The 24,028-nt window shown below is 50.3% G+C and overlaps 1 protein-coding gene across 3 annotated transcripts in view; it reads left to right on the top strand.

Moving 5' to 3' along the window:
* The window catches only part of Olfm2 (olfactomedin 2), an 80,871-nt gene that overhangs the window by 14,228 nt on the left and 42,615 nt on the right, over positions 1-24,028 (top strand). The window contains exon 1 of one of the 3 annotated variants that reach the window (XM_052753531.1): positions 6,420-6,864. The exons of the other annotated variants lie outside the window; for them this stretch is intronic. Within the exon in view, the coding sequence (XP_052609491.1) occupies positions 6,730-6,864 (135 nt within the window). The 5' untranslated portion in view covers positions 6,420-6,729. Of the gene's footprint in view, positions 1-6,419; positions 6,865-24,028 lie in introns of those variants that run through there. 3 annotated transcript variants of the gene reach the window in all.

Below are 24,028 nucleotides of genomic sequence, written 5' to 3'. Positions count from 1 at the left end.
GAGGCTTATATTAATTACAAACTGTATGGCCTGTGGCTTCAGCTTCTTGCTAGGTAGCTCTTTCATCTTAAATTAGCCCATTCCTATTAATCTGTATGTTGCGTCGTGGCTGTGGTGTTACCACAGCCTGGTAACTTGTTGCTCCTTCAGCAGCAGGCTGGTGTCTCCCCCAACTCCGCCCTTCTCTCTGTAGCTCTGCTTGGATTTCCTGCCTAGCTGTAAGCTTCCTTGCCGTAGGCCAAAGCCGCTTATTTATTAACCAATGGGAGCCTCACATATTCACAGCATACAGAAAGACATCCCACAGCATAGGTGTACCCAGCCTCTTGGATTTTAGTTAATTCCAGGTGTAGTCAAGTTGACAACCAAGGACAGCCATCACAGTGTGTAAGGACGGGAATACTTGTTAGGTTGTACGGCACTCATGAGGCTTCATTCTAGCACTCAGATGTGGAGGCAGGATTGTAGCAAGTTCAAAGCCAGTGAGGGCTTCATGGCCAGCTCCAGGAGGGGCAAAGCTTGACAGCGAACCCCTGTAAAATCAGGCTGGGATGTAGCTCCATTGGTGGGAGTGCTTGCCTAGCGCGCATAAAGCCCTGGGTTCCATCCCCAGCACTGAATAAACTGGAGGTGGGGGTGGGGGTTGGGGTTGGGGTGGGGGTGGTGTGCAGCCCTGCTATCCCCCAACTCAGGAGGTGGAGGCAGGAAGATCAGGAGTTCCAGGTCAACTTTCCTTGGCTGCATAGTGATTTCAAGGCCAGCCTGGGTTATGAGACTCTGTCTAAAACATAAAACACAAATAAAGTTGTTTCCTACAGGTGTGGCTTACATGCCCTAAGTGGCCTGCCTACCTGTGGACCAGCCTCCATCCAGTCTCTGCCCCGGCTGACAACCCTCACTTCCCCCGCTTTCCACTGCACCAGGGATTCCTAGTCTACCTTTCCTGCCTCTATTGATTTGCCTTTTTCTGGGCATTTTATATAAATGGGATCATAAACTCTGTGGTCTTTCTCTCCAGCTTCTTTTTCCTTAGAAAATACTGCCGTGGTCCACGGCATTGATAGCGCCTCATCTGTGGGCAGGAAGTATGTTAGATGTGTGTCTGGTCTGATTGTACACTTGCCAGGTAACGGACAGTCGGTTTAGTCATGATTGGAAAACGCACTGCCATGAATGTCACAGGTGTGTCTTCCTGTAAACTCACCTCTTGATTCCTCTGGGGTAGATGGACCCTTGAGTTTGCTGATAACTCCTGCTTAGCTTTCTCAGAGTTACTAAGCTGTAGCTCAAGCAGTGGCAACACTTTGTATTCCTAGTAGCAGAGGTAGGGTTATGAGATATGGGACCCTCCCCGATGCTTAATACTCTCTTTTTAGTCAGGGTCTCCAATTCACTATAGAGCTGCACTATGTAGCTGAGGCTGGTCTTGAACTCTTGATTCTCCTGCCTCTATCTTCCAAGTGCTGGGATTATAGGTATGTTCCATACCTGGTTTATGCAACACTGGGCATGGAACCCAGGTCATAAAGGGACACACTCTACCAACAGAGACAGACCAGCTCTGATACTGTGTGTGTGTATGTGTGTGTGTGTGTGTTTGCGCATGTGCGTGTGCATGCACGTGTGCGCATAGGTACACATGTATGTGGTGGTCACAGGTTAATTTTGGGTGTCTTCCTCAATCACTTCTCTATTTCATTACTATTTTTTGAGATAGTCTCTCACTAAACCCGAAACTCACTGACCTAGCTAGGCTGCCTGGAGAGCCTCCCCAGGGTCTTCCTGTCTCTACCCCACCCCCGGGGCAGAGATTACATGCATGAGCCACCATACCAGGTTTTTACATGGGTTCTGGGAATCTGAACTGAGAACCTCGTGTGGCAAACACCTTATGGACTGAGCCATCTCCCCAGCCTCTCACATACTCTTTTTTAAAAGTATTTATTTTTATGTATGTGTGCCTGATTGTACAGAAGTACACCACATATGTGCAGGAGCTCTGGGAGTCCAGAAAAGGCATTGGATCCCATGGTACTGGAGTTACAGACTGTTGAGAGCTGACATGTGGGTGCTGGAACTGAACCCAAGTCCTCCAGAAGAGCAGTCAGTGCTCTTCTGAGTCAGCTTTCCAGCCCCTCTGATACTTTTAATTGTAGTGGGTAGCATGAGTTGTTTGCCTCATGTGATACACAGAGAGTCTGAGAAACAGGTAGATGTGGAGGGGTGAACTCTTGGTGGAGATTTGGACCACAAATAAGCCTTGGTCAGAGATATACTTGGTCAACCAGTTAAGAGCAATTTCTTACACACGCTGCCATTCCAATTCCCGGAGGTAAAGCTGGAGTTCAAGGTCACCCCTGGCTATACAGGCCAGCCTGGGATACGTTAGACCCTGTCCTCCCATAGGGGCTGGGGGCTGGAGATGTAGCTCAGTGGTAGGGTGTTTGCCTAGCATGCATGAGATATTGGACTTGATCCCCAGCACTGAAGAAAAATATCTTATAAAGAAGTACTTCAACAAGGTAAAGGCAGATGGGCTCTGACTTCAGAGGAGGTGGCCAGGGAAATTTCTTCAGGTAATATTCAGCCATATTGGAGCTAGGGGTATGAATCCAAGACAGAATGTGTGCTTAGCATGTATGAGGCCCTGAGTTCCATCCCCAGCACAGAAAACAAGGAAACACAACCAAAAATAAATTATAATAATAAATAAAATTAAAAATAAATAAAACAAAAATGACATTCAGGGCTGGGGAAATGGCTTGCCACGTGAGCATAAAGACCTGAGTTGAGAAGCCCAGGGTCCACTTTAATGCTGGGCAGGTGACCCAGACATCTGGGAGGCAGAGACAAGGAGCTGGCTGCGTGCCTAGATTAGTCGACTGGCAAGTTCTTAGTTTGACTGACAGACCCTGACTCAATAAACAAAATGATGGAAGATTCCTGATATTGACGCCAGATATGTACATCTGATGTGAGAAGAGGGTATCCCCTGTGAGAAACACCCCTCCCCCACAGTCCCTGAGATGGCTCTGCAGTTAAAGGCTTTGCTGAACAACCATGAGGGTGTTTGAATCCCATTACTTGTGTAACAAGTCACACAGAGTCACACTCATGCCTGGGACTGAACCTCTGAGGGGACACAGAAGCAGAAAGAACACGGGGCTTTCTGGCTTCCAGTTAGCCAAACTTGAGCCCGGGTTCAGGTAGAGACTGTGCCTCAAAGGAAGAGATGGAGAGCCGTACAGAACAGCCGATGCCCTCTCCTGGACTCCACACATGCGCTAGAACAATGTCCCACACGTTGTTCCCTGACTTCTGTGGCTCACCACATCGACAAACAATAAGTAAATGTAATTAGAAATTTCGAAAAAGAAAAAAAGCCCCACACCACTCCAGGCAGAAAGAAAAGGAAACCATATTCCCCCTTCTCCCCCCTTCCCACTTCCCAGTCTCTACCTGCTCCTTCCCAAGGCTTGTGCTGGGCAAAGTCCTAGGCAATGTCATTTTCTGGAGGACAGGGCATGTTGCTTACCCCCACCATGGCAGAGACTTGAGTGAAGGACATGAACAGGCCAACGGGATTTCCGCAGGAAAATGTTGTCAGCAAGGACAGCAAAGGTCCTGACAGGAGAAAGGTTCGATGGGCCACATAAACACGCAGAAACCGGGAGTAGGGGAAGGTGGAAAGACCTAGACACGGAGAAAGCAGAGTGGCAGGGACAGCGAGAGGAAATGATAAGGTGTTTCCAGAAGGGAATGAGTATGGAGACTGGAAGGTTACTAAATCACGTTTATTTTGTGTATGTGGGCACGTGCTATGGCAAGCGTGTGAAGGTCAGGTGACAATGTGAGGGGTTGGCTTTCCCCTTCCACCATATGGGTCCTGTTGATCAAACCCAGGATTTCAGGTTAGTGTCTTTATCCACTGGGCCGTCTTGCCAGCCCAGGAAGGCTATTTGATATCTTTAGTTAGAGGAGCTTAGGAGGCATGGAGGATTGGGAAGAGGAGTGTTCTCTAAGTACTCTTAGTCCTTACAGCCTGTTTCCTAGCACCCAAGGTGAGGAGGTGAGAAAGTGTGTCATTCTCTAAGCCAGGAGGCCCACCACAGCCAGGTGACCTTAGATTCCTGCCCTTCTTAACTAAATGGCTCACTCGCACTCTAGTCGGCTCTGCGGGCCCCAGGTCCTTTGCACTGAGGTTTCCCCCACCTTGGAAAATCTTCTCCTGGTACTGAAATGGCTCCACCCTTCACCTTCTGGTGTGGCTTAACTGTTACCTTCCTAGTCACTGGGTTTAAAGGTGTGCTCGTGGGCTGGGGACATGACTCAGTCAGTAGAATACATACCATCCAAGAACAAGTTCAGATCCCCAACAGCTAAATCAAAAGTCCGATGGGGCATGCCTGCCCCCCGCTGCTGGGGAGGCTGAGACAGGAGGCGCTCTGCGGCTCCTAGACTGGCCAGCTTCGCCGAATCAGGAAGCTTCAAGTTCAGTGAGAGACCTTATCAAAAAATAAGGTGAACGCCGGGTGTGGTAGCCCATGCCTTTAGTCCCTGCATCCCAGAGACAGCGGGAACTCTGTGAGTTCCAAGCCAGCCAGGGCTACACAGTGAGACTGTGTCTCAAAACTAACTAACTAAATGAAAAGTCTAAATTAAATAAATAATTGATAAAACAGGGCAGAGAGGCACTGAAGAAGGCACTCCATATATACCTCGGGCCTCTACACACATCTCCACCTCTCTCCTTTTGATACCTATTGGCCCTTCATTTTCTTCCTTTCTTTTTTAAAACTTTATTTATTTTTTATTTGCATTGATATTTTGCCTACATTGTGTGTCTGTGTGAGGATGTCAGATCTTGGAGCTGCAGACAGTTGTGAGCTGCCATGTGGGTGCTGGGAATTGAACCCGGTGCCTCTGGAAGGGCAGCTAGCGCTCTTACCCACTGAGCGGTCTCTCCAGCCCTCTTCCTTTATTTCTTACGCCACTTAAATTTCTTCTTACACGTATTTAATGTGCTAACGGGGTGGGGTGGGTGGCTCCGCGGCCACCGCCTTCTAGAGGAGGTCGAAGGACATCTTGGGGCAGTTGGTCGATCGCCTTCCACCGCGTGGATCTTACAGATCCAACCCAGGTTGCCAGGCTTCGTGGCAAGGACTTTTACCCACGGAGCCGTCGCTCCCCTCACCCTTTTTGATGGTGGCGGGGATGGAGCCCGGGGCTTCAGACATGTTAGGCAATCCTCTGCCACTGAGCCACGGCCCTTCCTCAAGTCCTGTCCGTCTCCCTAATGCAGTGCTCATGGGCTTTGGTCTGTAGCTGAGCGGCAGGCCTCCTCCAGCCTCTTACACATACCTGACCCACCCGGTCCCAGAACCACTTTACAGATGTGGAAACTGAGACAGACCGGAGTGGGCCTCGCTGGAGATCACGTAGGAGCAGAACTTGTTTCTCAGCGGGGTCGAGACAGTTCAGGACCCCCCGGCACCCCGAGGTTGGGCGCTTCCGGCTCCGCTAGCGGCCGGCGCGGTAAAGGCCTGAGTCATCGCCGCCTCCAGACGGCGGCGGCCGCCGGCCGAGGGCGACGGCGGCGACGGCGGGAGGTGATGCGGGGACGCCAGGAGGGGGCGTGAGTGCAAAGCCGAGGCGAGGCGACCGCGCGGGCGCTCCTCGCCCCACCCCGCCGCCCGCTGCGCTTTCCAGCCTCCCTCACCGGGGGACCAGCCCAGAGCCGGTTCCTGGGTGCTGGAGGAGACCCGATGCTTAAGTTCCCCACCTCCGCCCCAAGTTCCAGTTGTGAGTCAAACCCTGCGAAAAAGAACTGTCTGGGTCGGCGGCAGTCCCGAGTGGCACCGCCGCCCTCGCATGAGCAGGGGAACCCTCCTGCTGCCCAAGTGACCCGCACTCCAGAGTCTGTACCCGTCACGCTGGGCTTCCCTGGTCCCGGATACACGGGGATCCCCTTCAGAATGATCTGGGACCAGGGAAGCCAGGAGCACAGAGTCCCGGCGCTCGGGAGAGCACCAAAGTCCGGCCCGCACTGCTCTCTGTGCGGCGTCGCGGGCTCGGGACCCGGCTCCGCGCCCGACCGAGCAGGTGGGTGGAGACACCCGACTTCCACCCCTGTCAGCGTTGGGAGGGAGGTGTGGGGTGGGTTTGGGGGAGGGAGTGTTGCATGCAGGGGAGCCTGGGGATCGCCACCAGGGTACAGCGGGGACTAGAGCGAAGATGGTGGGGGGGGAAAATGTGTGTGGCTGGGGGGCGGGGCTGGGGATGCCGCGGCGGCGGGGGAGGGGCGAGGGTGTCGCTGAAAGGGGATGTCCCCACTTCTGCAGGTGGGGGAAGGTCCGCCAGAAGCTCTGCGGGGGAGTGGGGGGACGGGTGGGTGCACCCCCATTCTCCCCCCAGCCCGGCTGGCTCCAGGGCCGGAGCCGTGACGTCACGGCGGCTGGAAGTGCCCGGCGGTGGCGCGGGAGGGGGTGGCCGAGCCGGCGCCTTATAAAGCTGAGCCCGCGAGGCGCGCAGAGCCGCAGCCGCGCGTCCCCAGTGTCACCCCATCCCCATCCCGCGGGCCACCGCCCCCTTGGACCTGGTCATCTTGCCACCGCGGCCCTCTATCCCCACCCCCCGTGGGGTGGGTAAGCGACAGCTTGAGTGCCGAGCAAAAGGGACAGAACACCTGCTTTTTGGGGTGCTGGCGCGGGGCATGAGGCGAGGGGCGCGATGTCGGTGCCGCTGCTCAAGATCGGGGCGGTGCTGAGCACCATGGCCATGGTCACTAACTGGATGTCGCAGACGCTGCCCTCACTGGTGGGACTCAACAGCACAGTGTCCCGCGCGGGCTCCTCGGAGAAAATCGTGAGTGGCCAGTCGGGCTGGGGGGCGCTCCGGAGGGGGGGCGTGGTGCCCGTAGCCCCCGCAACAGCTCCTGGGAAAGGGACCCCCACAGCTCCAAAGTGACAGAATCCCGGGTAGAGGCAGGGATTTCTTCTCTGGGGAACGTGATCTCTTGGGGGTACCCGGCTGGACCCCGAGGCACAAGGGAGCCTCGTTCCCCGCATAGCTCTGGGTTTGATGATTGCATTTGCTGGGCTAGCGTCCTCTCTGAGGGGACCCGGAGTGCCACCGGGGTACGAGCTGGCTCAAGCCCCAGGCGGAGGCGGCAGGGCTGCGGAATTGAACCAGATCCCGGCAGAGTGGGGCGGAGCTGGGCGGTTTTGGGGGAGCCAGGAGGGTGTTCTGCTGTGTTGGAGTGGGTAGGGGACACCTCCGAGTCTCCATGTATCTTCAGCCTTTGGGACTTTGCTTGATTGTGTCTAAGTGTCACTGAGTAGTTCTCTCTCTCTCTCTCTCTCTCTCTCTCTCTCTCTCTCTCTCTCTCTCTCTCTCTCTCTCTCTCTCTCTCTCTCTCTCCTTTCCCTGAGTCTCCCCCCTCCTTCTATTTCTGTCTTTCTGACTTAGTGTCCCTCTTTTTTTTTTTTTTTTTTGCCGGGCTCTCTGTCTTCTGCACCTGGTACCAGCATCTTCCTTCCTATGATCTGTCTCCCGGAGGACTGAATATTGATCTCCCTAACTCCTCACCCTGGGAGTTAAGAGCCAGGCTCAGACTGGGGCAGAACTCATTAGTCTCCCTTCTGTTTTATCCCCCTGCTTCTCCTCCTGGTAGCTTCCTGCGGGGGGAGGGGCACGCTTAGTTCTATTAATCCTGGTGGCTCTGTCCTGTTGACAGGGAAGGATGCTCTTCCATTGAAAACTTCCCTCATGCCCCGCTCCCTGTCCCTGTGGGAGCCTCTCTGATCTTTAGTCTGTTTGCAGGACTCCCCTCAATTCCACCCATCCATCTCCCTCTTCTTCCTTTTATGTTGTTACAACCTCGCTGGTCCCTTTTGCATCCACAACAACCTCTCCTCTGCCCACCAAAAAAGGACTTTGCTCCCAAAAGCTGCAGCTGTGGGATGTGAGGGAGTGAGGCCACCAGGGTATGGCCAATCCCAGGCCAGGGGACGTATGGTACTTGACACAAAAGCTAGCTTTCAGCCCAGGTCTTCAGACTTGCAATCCCTTGCAAATGATGTCTTTTTCTGTGTCTGTGGCCCCAAGTGTCATTATATGGGGATGTCTTGGTGTATCTGTCTGCCCCTGTGGTTTGGGGGTTTGGAGGGGGCAGTGAAGAGAAACTTCAGTGTGTCTCTGACATAAGGGTGCAGATGTGTTCTCCCAAGGGTGGGTGTGTCCCTGTGTGATTGCTTTTGGGTGGACATGTATCTGACAGTGTGTCTGCGGTTGTATGTCCCTGACTATGGGTGTGGGTGTGTTATCTGACATGAGTGTGTATGCACAGGTGTGACACAGCTTTCTGACTGTTGTCATCTGAAGGGGGACAGTGATGGTGTCATTGAAATCATAAACCAAATTCACCTTTCCATCCGAGTGGGAGTCTGTGTGAGAGTGTCTGTGTGTGTGACATGTGCATGGTGTGTAAGAATGTCTTGAGTTATGATTTTTGTTTATGTTTAGTACATTTAATGTGTAGATACATGCAAGCATGCCATAGCGCACATGTGGAGGTCAGAGGACAACTTGCAGGAGTCATTTCTCTCCTTCCACCGTCTGGGTCCTCGGGATCAAACTTAGGTCACCAGACTTGGTAGCAAGTGAATTAACCCAGCCTTGAGTTGTGATTTTGTGTGTTCATACATTATATTTTTGTATGCTTATATTTATATATACATATGTTTGTGGATGCTTGGCTGGTATGCATGTGTGTTGCTTTTTGTGTATTGTGTTTCTATAAGTGTGTTTGTGAACCCAGACAGACCTGCCCCTTGGAGCTAACAGCACCTTGGTGTGGAATTCCCCCCAGCCTATCTGCTGAAGCCCCCCTGTTCTCTCATGCTCACTCAGCCCTTTCTCAGCCTGTTCTGCAGTCTTTCCATGGCTTCCCAAAGTGCTCTGCAGGGGGAGCTGCTGAAGGGGTTAGGGTGATGCCTGGGAGGTGACCATGACGTGAGAGTGCTCAACAAGGGTCTTGGAGCTGGGAGACTCCTAACTACTGTAATCTCAGCAATTGGGAGCGTGAGGCAGGAGAGTAGCTACAAGTTTCGGGTCAGTCAGGCCATAGTGTGTCTCTTTCTCAAAAAGGGAGGAGATGGAGGACTGGAGGGTTAACTTAGCATTAAGAGCACTGGCTGCTCTTGCAGAGGACCTGAGTTCAGTTCCCAACCCCCATAATGGTGGCTCACAACTGTTTGAAATTCCAATTCCAAGGCCACCGATGGCTGCTTCTGGACCCTGAAGTCACTAGACGTGTGGTGCACAGACATACATGTAGACAAACATCCATACACATATAAAAATGAAAGAAGAGGAAAAAAAAGTTTTTTTAGATCTATGTAGAATCTAGATTACTCCAACTTGTTCTCCAACTCTGGCCAAAGCCAGCAGCATCCCAAGCTATTGCCACTGAGAAAGTCAGTGATAAGTCAGTCCTGTCTCACAGAACTGTGGGCAACAGAGATCTCTTCAGATCCCCATCCATCCATCCATCCATCCATCATTCTAGCCACTCATCTACCCTCCTATCCTTCCATCTGTCTTTCTGTTCACCCATTCATACGCCCTTCCATCCATCTTTCCTTCTATTCATTCATCCAGCTAGCCATCCTGCCATCTTTCCTTCCATCCACCCAGACAACCATCTATCCTTCTTTCTACCCAACCTTCCTTGCTTTCATCCATGGGTCCATTTACTCATCTTTCCATCCATCCCTTCATCATTGAACCTGCCTCTCTATCCACCCATCCAGTATCCTGGCATGGATTCATCCTTCCTTCCATATATACACATACACATATACATACATATGTGCATATATATATACATACACACACACATATATATATCTCCATGCATTCACCAGTCCCTCTTTCCATCCATTATCCACCATCCAACCATCTGTCAGCCTACTATCCACAAATCTATACTTCCAACATCCATATCTCTATCCATCCATCCCCCTAGACATTTAATTTAACAAAACTACCAATTGCCTCTTCTGTGCCAAGTATGTATACACTGAAACAAACCTTCCTGCCCTGGGTCTTTCAGAACAGATGCTCTGTCAGTGGCAGGATTTTGAATTGGATATGTGTGAATTTTAATTCTGGCCCTGCAACTTAACAAACCATGTGACTTTGGGGGAAATCACTGGATCTTTCTAAACACCAATTTCCTTATTAGGTAAGGAGACTTCAGAGTCTCTATTAGACGGTAAGACCCGTGAAGGGCTGGAGTTGAAGTTCAGTGCTAGAGTGCTTGCCTGGTGCTCAGCCTTGTGTTCAGTCCCAACACCACAAAGACAGCCACCAGCACCTACAAGGAAGCACTGATTTGCTCCTTGCTGCAGCCTAAGGCCTGATGGAGCAGGTTCACAATATTTGCCATGCAGTAGAATCTGTAATCACATCTGAAATATTCTTGGATTCTACCTTCAAGTGGGCATCTATTACATGCAAGCCTACAGAGTCTAGAATGAGGGTTTTCTTCATGTTTCTGGGACTGAAGAGGTGGATGAGTGGGTAGAGCATTTGCTTTGCAAATGTGAGGACCTGAGTCTGGATCTCTAGAATCCAGTCAAGTTGGATGCAGCAGTGCATGTGTGTAAAACCAGCACTCCTGTGGAGAGATGGAGACTGGGAACTCCCTGGAGGCTCAGGGGCCAGCTTGTCTGGCATGGACAATGGTGAACAAGAGACCCTGTTTCAAACCAGTTGAAGTGTAAGGACAGACACTTGAGTTTGTCCTCTGACCTCCACATGTGCACCGTGGCATGCGTGCTCTCGCACACACATGGTTACACATACACACACACACACACACACACACACACACACACACACACACACACACATACAACCACACCAAAATTAGATATATTTTCAAGTTTTAAAGTCAATTTTATCTATAAAATATGAATAATAATTCTTTTTAAATTATATATATTTAGTTTGCGTATGCTTGTGGGATGGGTATCTGTGCACTATAGGGCACATGTGGAGGTCAGGGGACAAAATTAGTTCTCTTCTTCCACCATGTGGATTCTGGAGAGAAAACTCAGATTGTTGGGCTTGACAGCAAGCGCCTTTACCCACTGAGCTCTCTCGCCAGCCCAGGAATGATCGTTCTTACCCCACAGAACTGTGTGGACAATGGAGGTCTGATCCCCATTCCTCCATCCATCCTTCTTTATAACCATTGCCTTCTCCTCCATTAACCTTCTGTCTTTCCCTCCCTCCATCTCTCCATCCATCCATCCATCACCCATTTATCCATTCTTTGTTTCTTCTGTTTATCTGTCTTGTCATCTTTCCATCCACTGACCCCGAGGGTTGGCGAAAGCAGATTGAAGACTCCTAGTAGGCGCTCAATAATGGGTTGTGGGGGAGGCTAAGAGGGTAAACTCACACACAGTGGGAATTCCTAAGCGATGACTCAGAAGTTTGGGTGCTGTGCCTGGCGTGATAAAGAGCCTCAGTGGTATGACGGTGAACCCTGATGTGGGTGGGCTTGTCCCTGAGTCTGCCCCCTACCCCACCATGATGCACAGAAGCAGTGTAGCCTTGTGTTCACAAACCATCTCTGTGAGGGAGTGGAGGGAAGCTGCCTCCCCTCCTTCCTTTGGCTGGCTTCCAGCCATGAACCATCCCCGGGAGATGGGAGCCTCAAGCCGAATGGCTCCTCACCTAGGGACCATAAATTCAGACTCAGGCTAAAAGCTGACATCTCTGTTGTCAATGGCTGCCATCACGGAAGACCTGGATTGAACTACCTGCATCTTGTATGTTCTACTCTAGCCTGCCGCCCCCCCCCCCATATGGGCCTGTGTGCATACATGCGTGTGTGTGTGTGTGTGTGTGTGTGTGTGTGTGTGTGTGTGTGTGTGTATGTGTGTGTGTGTAAAAGCCAGCAGTCATCCTCAGATGTTATTCCTCAGGTGCAACCCACCTTGTTGTGTTTTGTTTTCGTTGTCTTATTACATTTTAATTTATTTGTTGTCTATGTTAATGATGTGTGTGTGGAGGTCACAAGACAACTTGCAGGAGTTAGTTCTATCCTTCCACTGTGTGGATCCTCAGGATTGAACTCGGGTTGTCAGGCTTGCCTGGCAAGTGTTATTCACCGAATCATTTCACTTTTGAGCTGAAGGACAGAAGGGGATATCAATGAAAGGGTTTCATTTGATGAGGACCCTTTGATGAGGAAAAGGGAGGGTCTAAGCAGGGGCCAGCAGAAGGTTCTTTGAGTACTGAAGATATCCGTCATCTATGGTTTTTCTTGACAGTTTCACAGGAGGAGGAAGTCCCCAAAATCAGTCTAGAGAGGTCCTGCAGTGCCATGGTAACCAACATCCGAGGCACGTAGCCATCGAGCTCAGACCAGGTTTATTTCTTGCTTCTGAGATGTCTCCATCTTATGCTGGCCGTGATGGGAGGGCTGTGTCCCAGGTGGTCTCCTGGAACCCACAATGGAGGCTCTCCAGTCACACCACCATGGAAGCAGGGTTCAGAGGAAGGAACACAGCAAGACCCCCAACAGCCCCTAAAGCTTTGCCCTGATATGGCATAGATTGCTATTGCTCACAGTCCCCTGGTTCAAGGGAGTCCCGGGGCTAATGACGGGGAGAAGGAAAGGGGTATCCAGGCTTGCTGCTGCTCATTCTGCCAAGCCCTCTTCTCAACCCAAATGAGAGTTTTTAGGAATAAGGGCTGCAGTTGGGCCTGGGACTCAGTTGGTAGAGTGTTTCCCTCATCTGCACAAAGCCTCAGGTTTCATCTCCCACACTGATTAAACTGGGCATGATGGCACATGACTGGAATCCCCGTACCCAGAGGTAGAGGCAGGAGGATCAGGAGTTCAAGATCATCCTCAGCTGTACAGCAAGTTTGACTAACCTGAGCTACGTGAGACCCTGTGCGAAAAGAAGCAAGGAAGGAGGGAAGGAAAGAAGGGAGGAGATGAGGAGGGAGGCAAGGAGAGAGGAGTGTAACTGCAAGAAAGCCTGATCCTAGAGTTTTGAGCATTTCTGGCTCAGGAAGGAGGATGGAGGACGGGAGGGAGAAATTCTGCACTTAGTCCTGGATTTTTGGGCCGAGGATGTGGCTCAATGGTAGAGCACTTGCTTAGCATGCACAAAAACCCGTGGTTCCATCCCCAGTACCGCAACACATACACACATTCACACACAACACTGTGTGTGCAAGACTGACATCCTAAAGAGATATTGATAACCCTGTGGTAGGTGGCTGGAGGTGTTATATAAAGAAACATAGAACGTGCCTTATGAGACGGCTCAATGGATAATGGTTTGCCACCAAGCCTGATGACCTGAGTTCAACCCCCAGGACCTCATGGTTGAAGTAGGAAACCTATTCCCGAAAGCTGTCCTTTGACCTCCACACGAGCACTATAACACACACACACACACACACACACACACACACACACACACACACACACACACATTATTTTTGGTTTGAGAAGCCTCTCGGATTAGATGACATTTGTGTACAAATCTGAAGGGATTGAGGCAGGATATTGAGAGGAAAAGCTTTAAGGGTAGAAAGAATCAAGGTCCTGAGGCAGGAATATGCTTGAAATGTTGGAAAGACACTGAGCAGGCCAGTGTGACTTGAGCAAAGTGAGTGGCAGGGAGAAGAGGAAGTGAGTGTGGGAGTGTGACAGGGGCTACATCCCCTGCTCCCCCCTCTTTTTTTTTTTTTTTTTTCGAGACAGGGTTTCTCTGTGTAACAGCCCTGGCTGTCCTGGAACTCACTCTGTAGACCAGGCTGGCCTCGAACTCACAGAGATCCACCTGGCTCTGCCTCTCGAGTGCTGGGATTAAAGGTGTGCGTCACCACCGCCCAGCTTTACATCCCATCTCTTAAACATTGTATTTATTGTGTATGAGTGTATGTGTGTGCCACAATTTGCCTATAGAGTTGGATGATAACTTGAAAGTTGGTTGGTGGCAAGTACCTGTAGCTGCTGAACCCTCCTGGCATTTAAATGAATTTTTTGTTGACTATGCAGCCCTGGCACTAGCCTAGCAGCACATAGTAAGTGTTCAGTAAACACTTGATAGGAGATCAGATGGGTGACTAAGTGGGAGGCTGTGGAGGGTTCTGAGCAGGGGAGGAATGAGACTTTACTCAGGGTTGGTGGGGTCCTCCTGAGGCTCCTGGGGACACAAGGCTGGGGATCATGAGAGTAGGACAAATGAGATTGGACTGTCTAAGTGTGGGATGATGGGAGCTGGGCCATCGTAAATGCCAGAGAGGTTGGAGAGACAGCGAGATGGTGGCGCTGATCTGCTTGTAGCATAGGTTGGTTCTGGGCTGCTTGATTCTGCTCAGATACCTGAGATGTGAGAGAGTATGAGCGGGCCAGCTGCTTTGCAGAAAGGGCTGTGAATTCCAGAGAGAAGATGAGCAAGAACAAGGAGCGTGGCTCAGTGGTAGAGCCCTGCCTCAGATCCCCTCAGTGAGGAGCTGGGGGCGTGGCTCAGTGGTAGAGCCCCTGACTAGAATCCCCTGTGTCTGAGTCACTTTTTTATTGCTGTGAAGAGACACCATAACCAAAGCAACTTATAAAAGAAAACATTTAATTGGGGGCTTGCTTACAGTTTCAGAGAGTTAGTCCATGATCATCATGAGAGGCATGGTGGCAGGCAGGCAGACATGGTACTGGAGCAATAACTGAGAGCTGACATCTGAGCCACAAGTTACAGGAAGAGAGAATCACGCCTCCTAATCCTTCCCAAACAGTTCCAGCAACTGGGGACCAATTAGTCAAACATGTAAGTCTATTGGGGGCCTTGTTATTCAAACCACCACACCCAGTGAGGGGCTGGGGTGTAGCTCAGTGGTAGAGCCTTCCCCCCAGGGAAGGGCTGTGGGGGTGGCTCAACAGCAGAGCAAAGGAACAGGATTCTGGAGGCCCTGGGTTCCATTCCCAATACTGTTAAAAAAAAATAATAATGTCACATATGATGAACATATGATGATGCACCTCTGTAATTCTAGCCCTTGAGGAGCTGAGAATGGAGTATAATGAGTTTAAACCCAGCCTGGCTACACAGCAAGACCCTGTCTCAAGAGAGGAAGGAAGGAGGGAAGGAAAGGGGAGGGCAGGCTTGCACATTCTCTAGGCTTCCTACTATCAATTAGATCTTCAGTCTTCATGACATGACAAGGCATGTGTGGTGACAGAACTATTTCTGGAATGTTGTGGTGGCAGAGGAGAGGCAGTGAAACCAGCCCTGGTGTGACAGGGCTTTCTGGAGGTGGCAATGCCTAAATTAAGTTTTTCTTCTTGTCTTGCTGGATTCCATGCTGGGCAAATGCTACACCATGGAGTTCCAGCCTTAGCCCCCAGATGAGTCTGTGTGTGTGTGTGTGTGTGTGTGTGTGTGTGTGTGTGTGTGTGTGTGCGTATGCACACGTGTTCACGCATGCAGGTCCACTCAGGCCACAACACAGCATACATGTGAGGTGAAAGGACAACCTCAAGTGTTGGTCCTTGCCTTCCATTTTATTTGAGGGAGGGTCTCCTTATTGTTCTCCACTGAATATTCTAGAACAGGCTTCTGGGGATTCTTCTATCTTTACCTCCAATTGCACCACAGGAGCACTTGGATTACAAACGGACACTGCCGCTGGCTGGTGGTGGCGCACACATTTAATCCCAGAGGCAGGCAGATCTCTGTGAGTTCGAAGTCGGCCTGGTCTACAGAGTGAGTTCTGGGACAGCCAGGGCTACACAGAGAAACCCTGACTCAAAAAACAAACAAGCACGCGCGCGCGCGCGCACACACACACACGCACACACACGCACACACACACACACACACACACACACACACACACACACACACACACACAAAAAACCCCAAAAAAAACCAAAAAAACCAGACATGACCATGTCCAGGCTTATGTGTGTTCTGGGATTTGAACTCGTCCTCATGCTTGAACAGCAAGCACCCTGGACCATATCTGCAGCCCATGGACTGAGACTTGGAATCTGGAAGAAGTTATCTGAGTGAAGGGGTACCAAGAAGGAAGGCTTAGAAGTGAGGGGCCACCTGCTTCCTGGTGTGCACCAAGACAATTGCAAGCAGAGGCTCTGGGACCCAGACATCCCTGAAATAAAATAGAAAAAGAAGCAAAGTGGTATGAGGTGGGAAATGGGGAGTGCACACATGTTCCGTGATGGTGCACATGTGGTCTCAGGACATTTCAGGAGGCCATTCTCTCTGCCCATCACCTCCTTTTAAAGAATAAGTTTTTGTTTGTTTGTTTTAAGTTTTTTGAAGTTTATTCATGTATTATTTTTATGTGTAAGGGTGTTTTGCCTGAATGTATGTTCGTTCACCACCCATGTGCAGTGCCCATGGAGGCCAGAAGAGGGCGTCGGGTGCCCTGGAACTGAATCACAGATGGCTGTGAGCTGCTGGGTAGGGTAATTGGAACCACACCCTAGTCCTCTGCGGAAGAGACAAGTGAAGCCAGGCGTGGGGGCGCACCATCGAATCCCAGCCCCAGGGGATGGAGGCAGGCCTTCTGTGAGTTCCAGGCCAGCCAGGGCTACAGTGAGACGGACAGTGAGACCCTGTCTCAGACAGACAGACAGACAGACAGACAGACAGACAGACAAACCCAGAAAGAGTGACAAGTGCTCTCCATACTGCACCAACTCTGCACCGCTCTCCACCTCATTATAAGGCAAAGTCTGCTTTGTGTTTCCTGCGCTCCGTACTCCAGGCCAACTGGCCCAAGAACTCCCGGGATTCCCGGTCCGCCTCCCACCTTGCCGCAGGGCTGCTCACCTCCACTTCCGGTTTGTTTTTGGTTTGGTTGTTTGTTTCCCCCCACGGCCCCACCCCTCTCCCCCACTGTGGATCCTGAAGATTGAAGCCCTCAGGTTTGACAGCAAACACCCTTCCTCACCCAACCGTCTCGCTTGTCCGTTTTTTAACTTTCTACACAACTATTGCTCTTTCCTTGGATCTCTCCTTCTTTTCCTCTTTCCCTCCCTTCATCCCCTGGGGTCTGTGTGTTGCTTATTCTGGCCCTGGACTCTTGAGCTTGAGCAATTCTCCTGCCTCGGCTTCCCCAATAGTATCTGCACTTGCCGCTAGGCCTGGTTCCTTGGCTGTCTTTCTCCTTGTCCTCGCTGTGCACCATTACCCATTGGACGTACTCTGTGAACGTTTGTTGACGGGCCAGGAGCGACTGTCTCTCTGGGTGCGTTTGCATCGTCTATTTGTGTCTGCCATCTTCCCCCCCACCGTGTCTCCAAATCTGCTGTGTCCTGTTGGCGTCTCTGCCCTATCTTCATGTCTCTTTGGCTTCTGTCTCGCATTCCTATCTCTGGGTATTATTTGTCTTTCGTGTGTGTGTGTGTGTGTGTGTGTGTGTGTGTGTGTGTGTGTGTGTGTGTGTTAGACCCGAGGTCAGCCTCCACTATTATTCCTCAGAACAACAGTCATGTTTGCTTTTTTGAAAAGTGACATTTATGTATTTATTAGGGGAGTGGGGTGGCTCACGCTACAATGCACATGTGAAAGTGAGAGGATAACTTGTAGGAGACGCTTCTCTCTTTCTACCGTGAGGGACCAGAGATCAAGCTCAGGTTTTAGGCTTGGTGGCAAGTGCCGCTATCCACTGAGCCATCTCGATGGCTCGGCCTTGTTTTTTAAGACAGGGTCTCCCATCTTTTACCCTGAACTTGCTGATTTGACTAGCCTGGCCGGCCAGTGAGCCCCAGGGATCCATGTGTCTCTACCTTCTTAGTCCTTCTATAGCTCTTTAGTGGCTGTCTGTCTGTCTGTGACTGTGTCTCCCTGGGACCACAGGACCTTGATAACAGTGAAGGATGTGGAGATTGGCTTAGAACTCACACCCTCTAGGCCTCCTAAGCAGCAACCGGGATGCTGGGAAAGATTACATGTGTGCAGCAGAAGGCGGACCTGAGCCAAGGAAGGCTAGAGAGAGTTCAGGGTGTCTGGACCCACGAGGACCGTGGCAGTGGTAGCTCAGCCTGGTGGAAGCTGAGCCCCCAATTTTCCCTCCACCCTGTGCCCCTCACCCTTGACTCCCACCGTCCCCGCTGCCACCCAGCACCAGCTCCAGGATGGAACAGCTGTCTGGCTCCAGCCGCTGAGGCTCATTTTGAACAAGCGAGATGATTGCAGGGAGCGGTGGGAGGAGGGAGAGGGGAGGGGAGGGTGACTGGGCCAAAGAGGAATCAGGCTTGATTGTCACTGCTGCCGCTGCGGGAGGGCGGGTAGCAGGTGGGGTGGCGTGTGCCCAGGAGATGAGGAGGCCAGGCGAGCAAGGCAGGAAAAGGCAGAGGGACATTTGTCTGCCCAGCCCGCCAGTCCATCTGTCCCCACTTCTGGGCCTCCCTCTTGTGCAGTTTCCCTGCCCGTGTCTCTCCCTGTGATTCAAAGAGGAGTCTGTCGCCTCTGTCCCTACTGGTCCCCACCTTCCTACTGCCACCCTCTCTCCATCTCTCTCTACCTGGATTTCTGCTTATCCCTGAGCCTGACCCCACCGGTCCCTGAACACCACTGTCCTTAGCAGAAGGAGGGCCAAGGTACAAGGAGGCCTATCTCTTATTTTTGCCGTACTCCAGCACTCCAGACACAGACAGTACGATTTCCCAGGAAACCGATGAACCATGACCTTCAATAGAGGGATATTTGCAGAGATATCTCAATTAGGACTAATTAATTAAGCGAGCCACTTGGCCTGCCCTCTCCCCAACCCCGCAGTCCCTCGCAGCCTCCTGGGAGGAACCAGCCAGTGAGTGCTTGGCAGAGACTGCAGCTCTGACCGCCTGAATGTCTGATCTATCGCAGCCTGCTCCTGGCTACCTCATCAATCCATCCAGAAAGACATGGAGCCACAGGCCTTTAATCCTGCACCCAGGAGGCAGAGGCAGGAGAGATCTCGGAGAGTTCCAGGCTAGCCAGGTCTACACAGTGAGACCCTGTCTAAAAAATAAAAACAGAAACACAAAACAGAAAGGCAAAGTGGCCATGGGAGGATGCCTGGCCCGCCCACCTGCAGAGTACACAGAAGTGAAATGTGATGTCATGTGGGATGTACGAGGCTCTAGGACAAGTGTGTCACTCATTTGGGGACTGTCTGTGCATAGCATAGGCATGCATGTCAGTGTGCTGAGATGCAGCTGGGCGTGGGGAGCCCACCTGAGGATGTGGACCGTGCTCTGTGGATTCCCCGTGTTGTTCTGAGACAGGGTCACATGTAACCCTGGGGGTCTGCACCTGCAACCAAGGAGGAGCTTGAGTTCAGTGTCTGCCCCTGGAATGGCTGGATGGTAGGCTCTGTGCCCCACCTTCCCATTTAGGTGGTACGGCAGGTAGAGCCCAGGGCTTCTGGCGTGCAAGGCCAATCCTCTCTCCACTGAGGTTTATCACCAATTTGCTGCAAATTTCTGTGGTTGCAGGTAAAGTATCTCCCATCAAGGGCATAACATGGCAGGCAGAGATATGGCACCATCTACAGCTTCCAGAAGATCTAGCAAGGGGTGCTGACTAAGCACACTGGATAAATCCCACACCACATGCTCTGCCCTGCCCTCACTGTGGGTCAAGAGAGTTGGTTTTCCTTTTTCTTGTGTGTGGTGTATATGCATGTGTTGGTGTGTGTGTGTTTATATGTGTGTGTGTGCACATGTGCGCGTGTGTGTGTGTGTGTGTGTGTGTGTGTGTGTGTGTGTGTGTGTGTGCATTTGCACTCATACATGTAGAGGACAGAGGATGACTTTCAGGAGTCAGGCTCTCTCCTTCTACTAGGTAGACTGAGCTGAGGGCATCAGGATTGGCAGAAAGTGCCTTTACCCACTGATCTATCCTGCTGCCCTGCTTTAGGTAACTTTAACACAGTGTCCTCCTGTGCGTTTGTTTATACTACACACACAAGACTTACTTGAACAGAGAGTAAATATCCCTTCTTGGTTTTAATTTCTAGCTATAAGACCTTTAGAATAATACCCAACTCAGGATTAAGGCTCTTGGGATTAGATTAAAGAAATGATTATGTCTTCAGTTAAGACAGACCTGATCAGGCGGTGGTGGTGCACACCTTTAATCCCAGCACTTGGGAGGCAGAGCCAGGTGGATCTCTGTGAGTTCGAGGCCAGCCTGGTCTACAGAGTGAGATCCAGGACAGGCACCAAAACTACACAGAGAAACCGTCTCGAAGAACCAAAAAAAAAAAAAAAAAACCCAAAAACCAGACCTGATGACACAGCCTTGATGTGAGGACCAAAGATGTCACTCAACCATCACTATAACAAACAGGGCCCAGACCTGAGTGTGGAGCCACCACGTATCCCAAGATGACGCTGTTAACACAATAACTGGGCAGTTTGGGGACCATAAACAATCCTTTTTTAAAACCCCTATTTTCATTTTTCTTGTGTGTGCGTGTGTATGCACTGTATTCATTGAGACAGGGTCTCTTAATCAAACCCAGAGTTCACTGATAAGGCTAGTCTCACTAGCCAGCCTGCTTTGAGCATCCCCTGTCTCTGGCTTCCAAGGCTGGAATTACAGGTGGGCTGCCACACCTACGCAGTACTTAGGTACCTTCTGGGGATCCGGACTCTAGTCCTAACACTTGCTGTTGAGCCTTGAACAGTGAGCCTCTTCATGAGCAGTTCCTGATGTGTCTCCAGGTCTACTAATCAGCTCCTGCTGAGGCGTGTGGTCAAGGGAGCTGCCGTTTGAGAGAGTGTTCTCTGGCTATTCCAGTAGTGACCGCACTGCCAATGAGCTAGTTAGCAACGCAAGAGGTCAGGTGACTGTATCCACAGATGCCATTTCCCAGTGTGAGAGTGTGGAAACCATTGCTCACTGATGGACTGTGACTTGGAAGTATAAACCAAATAAACCCTTTCTCCCCAAGTTCATTTGATCAGTTTGTTAACACTCTGGTTATGAGCATGGAGAGCTGAGTGTGGTGGCACACCTTGGCCTTGTAATTTTAGCATCAGGAGGTGGAGGAGAGAAGGTAAAGAATTCAAGGCCAGTCTCAGCTACATAGCAAGTTCAAAGGCTGGGGCTGGTGATGTGGTTCACTTGGCATGCACCAGGCCCTGGGTCCCATCCCCAACATGGGATAAACTGACTGTGGTAGCACATGCCTGTGGCTGAAGCATGTAGACAGATCAGGAGTTCAAGATCAGCCTCTGCTACATAGTGAGTTTGAGGCCAGCCAGAGCCACCCAAGGCCAAGTCTCAACCCCTCCCCCAAGGCTACAGCTCCATCATATGTCAGGGAGCGTCTATTTGAGAATAGAAAACTCATGAACAAAATGAAAGTTCATGGCCTTAGAGAACTACACACAGTTTCACAAATCCTCATACACATCCACTAATACAAACACAGCTTATCCTGGAGTCACATTGCTCTGTACACATGCCCATGACTGTTCACAGATGTGTCCAAATGTAGATATGTCTGGAATGAGTCATGGTGTATCCAAGCTGTAGCTGGAGAGGTATCTCTGGAGGCCATGCATCTCCTCCTGGCCTGTTCCCTGACTGCCCTCTGCAGGTCCCTCATCTGCATGCCTTTCTTGTTGCCTGCCCATAGCTCTGAATTTCTGCAGCTTCCAACCCCTATGGATCTTGAGCTTCATAGCCTTGTAACTTACATGTGTGTGCTAGGATATGTGGGGCACACATGTAGAATCCAGAGGTCAGCTTCAGGTATCTTCCTCTATCAGTCTCCACATCATCATCATATCATATTACCATCATCTCACCATTTATCATCATCATGTTATATCATCATCATTACATCCCATCATCATGATGTCATCATCATATCATCATTAACATGTCACCATTATATTACATCATCACATCATCATCATCACCACCACCACCACCACTAGCACCATCATATCATATCATCATCATTACATCCCATCATCATGATGTCATCATCATATCATCATTAACATGTTGTCACCATCATATCACATCATCACATTATCATCACCACCACCACTACAATCATCATATGATATCAATCATTACATCATCATTGTCATGATGTCATCACATCATGTCACCACTACCACCACCATCATCACCACCATCATTATTGTTTTCATCATTGAGACAAGGTTTTGCTGTGTAGCCCTGGCTGGTCTGGAACTCACTATGTAGACCAGGCTGGTCTTGAATGCACCTGTTTCTGCCTTCTGAGTGCTGGGATAAAAGTTGTGTGCCACCATGGGCAGATCCACCTTATTTTTTGAGGCAAAGTCTCTCACTGAACTTAGAGCTCATCTTTTGACTAGACTGACCAGCTAGTGAGCCCCAGGATCCTCCTGTCTCTGCCTCACCATCACTGAGATTGTGAGTGCACGCCTCCAAGTCTGGCCTTTACATGAGTGCTGGGGATTTGACCTCAGCTCCTTGTGCTTACGCAGAAAGCACTTTCCCCCTGGGCCTGCAGCTTTAACCATCTCGACTCTGAGCCCCAAGTCCGTCTCCTCACCCTGGTGCGCTGGAACACATATCGGTTACTTTTCTTCTTGCTGGAACCACATTCTCGAAAAGAAGCAATTTTGAGGAAATTGATGCTTATTTTCTTTTCCTGTTGTGTGATAAAGTGTGCTAACAAAAGCAACTTAATGGAGAAAGGGTTTCTTTTGATGCACTGTTCCTTTATACAGTCGATCATAAAAGGGAAGTCATGGCAACAGGGGCTGGAGGCAGCTGGTCACATTGTGTCCAAAGCCAAGAGGCAGAGTCATGTGTGAGTACATGTTGCTGCTCATCTCACGCCATGCTCACACTCCAGAATCCCTGGAAATGGCCCCACACAGTGGAGGGAGGGAGGTCTTCTCACCGCAATTAATACAATCAAAATAACCCCACAGAGACACGTCCAGAGGCTTTTCTCCCGGAAGATTCTAGATTGTGTGGTTGGCAGTTACCACTAGCCATCCCAAAGGCTTGTTTTGGCTCCAAGTTTGAGGGTCTAGAGCTCAGTATGGTAGGACAGGCATGACTTTAGGAGAGTGAGGTGGCTGGTCACATTGAATCCCTGAAGTAAGGGAGCAGACATTGATTATAAAATCTCGAATCTTTCGGGCTGCAAGAATATATTATAGAGATTCAGCTGTGTATTAAAGCTATGCTTTGGCCGGCCAAGCGTCCGTCTAATGGGAAGCCTTATTTAGTGTTATACAGCCTTAATATTTCAGCTGTCTTCTGCTATGAAATTCTTGTGTGCCCAAATACTCCCAGACCATATTGTCAAACAGCTAAGCTTCTCAGACACTAGATAACTAACACCCCTACAAGGCCTAGGAGACAAGCAGGCCACAGATGCATAGCTTTGTTTCTTGTGCAAATGAAGCTCATACCGTCCCTTGCCTTCAAGTCTAGTGACATTCCAGAGTAATTGACTGAAAAAAAAAAAAAAAGAGGTTTTTGCATATCCAGGTGGGATGAAGAGTGAGGCAGGAACAGAGGAGACAGAACCGTGTGGCCAGGACAAGAAGAACAAGGCTTTTTTTTTTTTTTTTTCTTCTATAGATGGTAGACAGAACCGCTTAGTGAGAGAGAAGAGAGGAAGACAGAGATTCTGTAGATGGTAAGGCAGATCTCTTGTAGAGTTTTCTGAGAGTCAGGAGTAAGCAGCTAGGAAGGAGCTAAGGACAAAGGAACCGGAGATAATGAGGCTGAAGGCATAAGGACTTGGTTGTTACTAGAACCGTGAGGGGTTGGTAAAAGAAGGGACATAGAGGAACTGAATGTCAGGATGGAACTGAAGCTATGTAGATAGGATTTATCCCAGAGGAATAAAATAGATGGACAAAAAGCTTGGTGTACTTAGATTCTTTTCCCGAAAAGTATTCCCATGCCGTTGGTAGTGTCTCTCCTGGGCACCCTGGGAAGTATATTATTAAGGC

The sequence above is a fragment of the Peromyscus californicus genome, unplaced genomic scaffold (genome assembly GCF_007827085.1).
Source record: "Peromyscus californicus insignis strain IS unplaced genomic scaffold, ASM782708v3 Scaffold_11__1_contigs__length_118956290, whole genome shotgun sequence".
NCBI lineage: Eukaryota > Metazoa > Chordata > Mammalia > Rodentia > Cricetidae > Peromyscus > Peromyscus californicus.
This window is presented reverse-complemented; position numbering and strand designations above follow the sequence as displayed.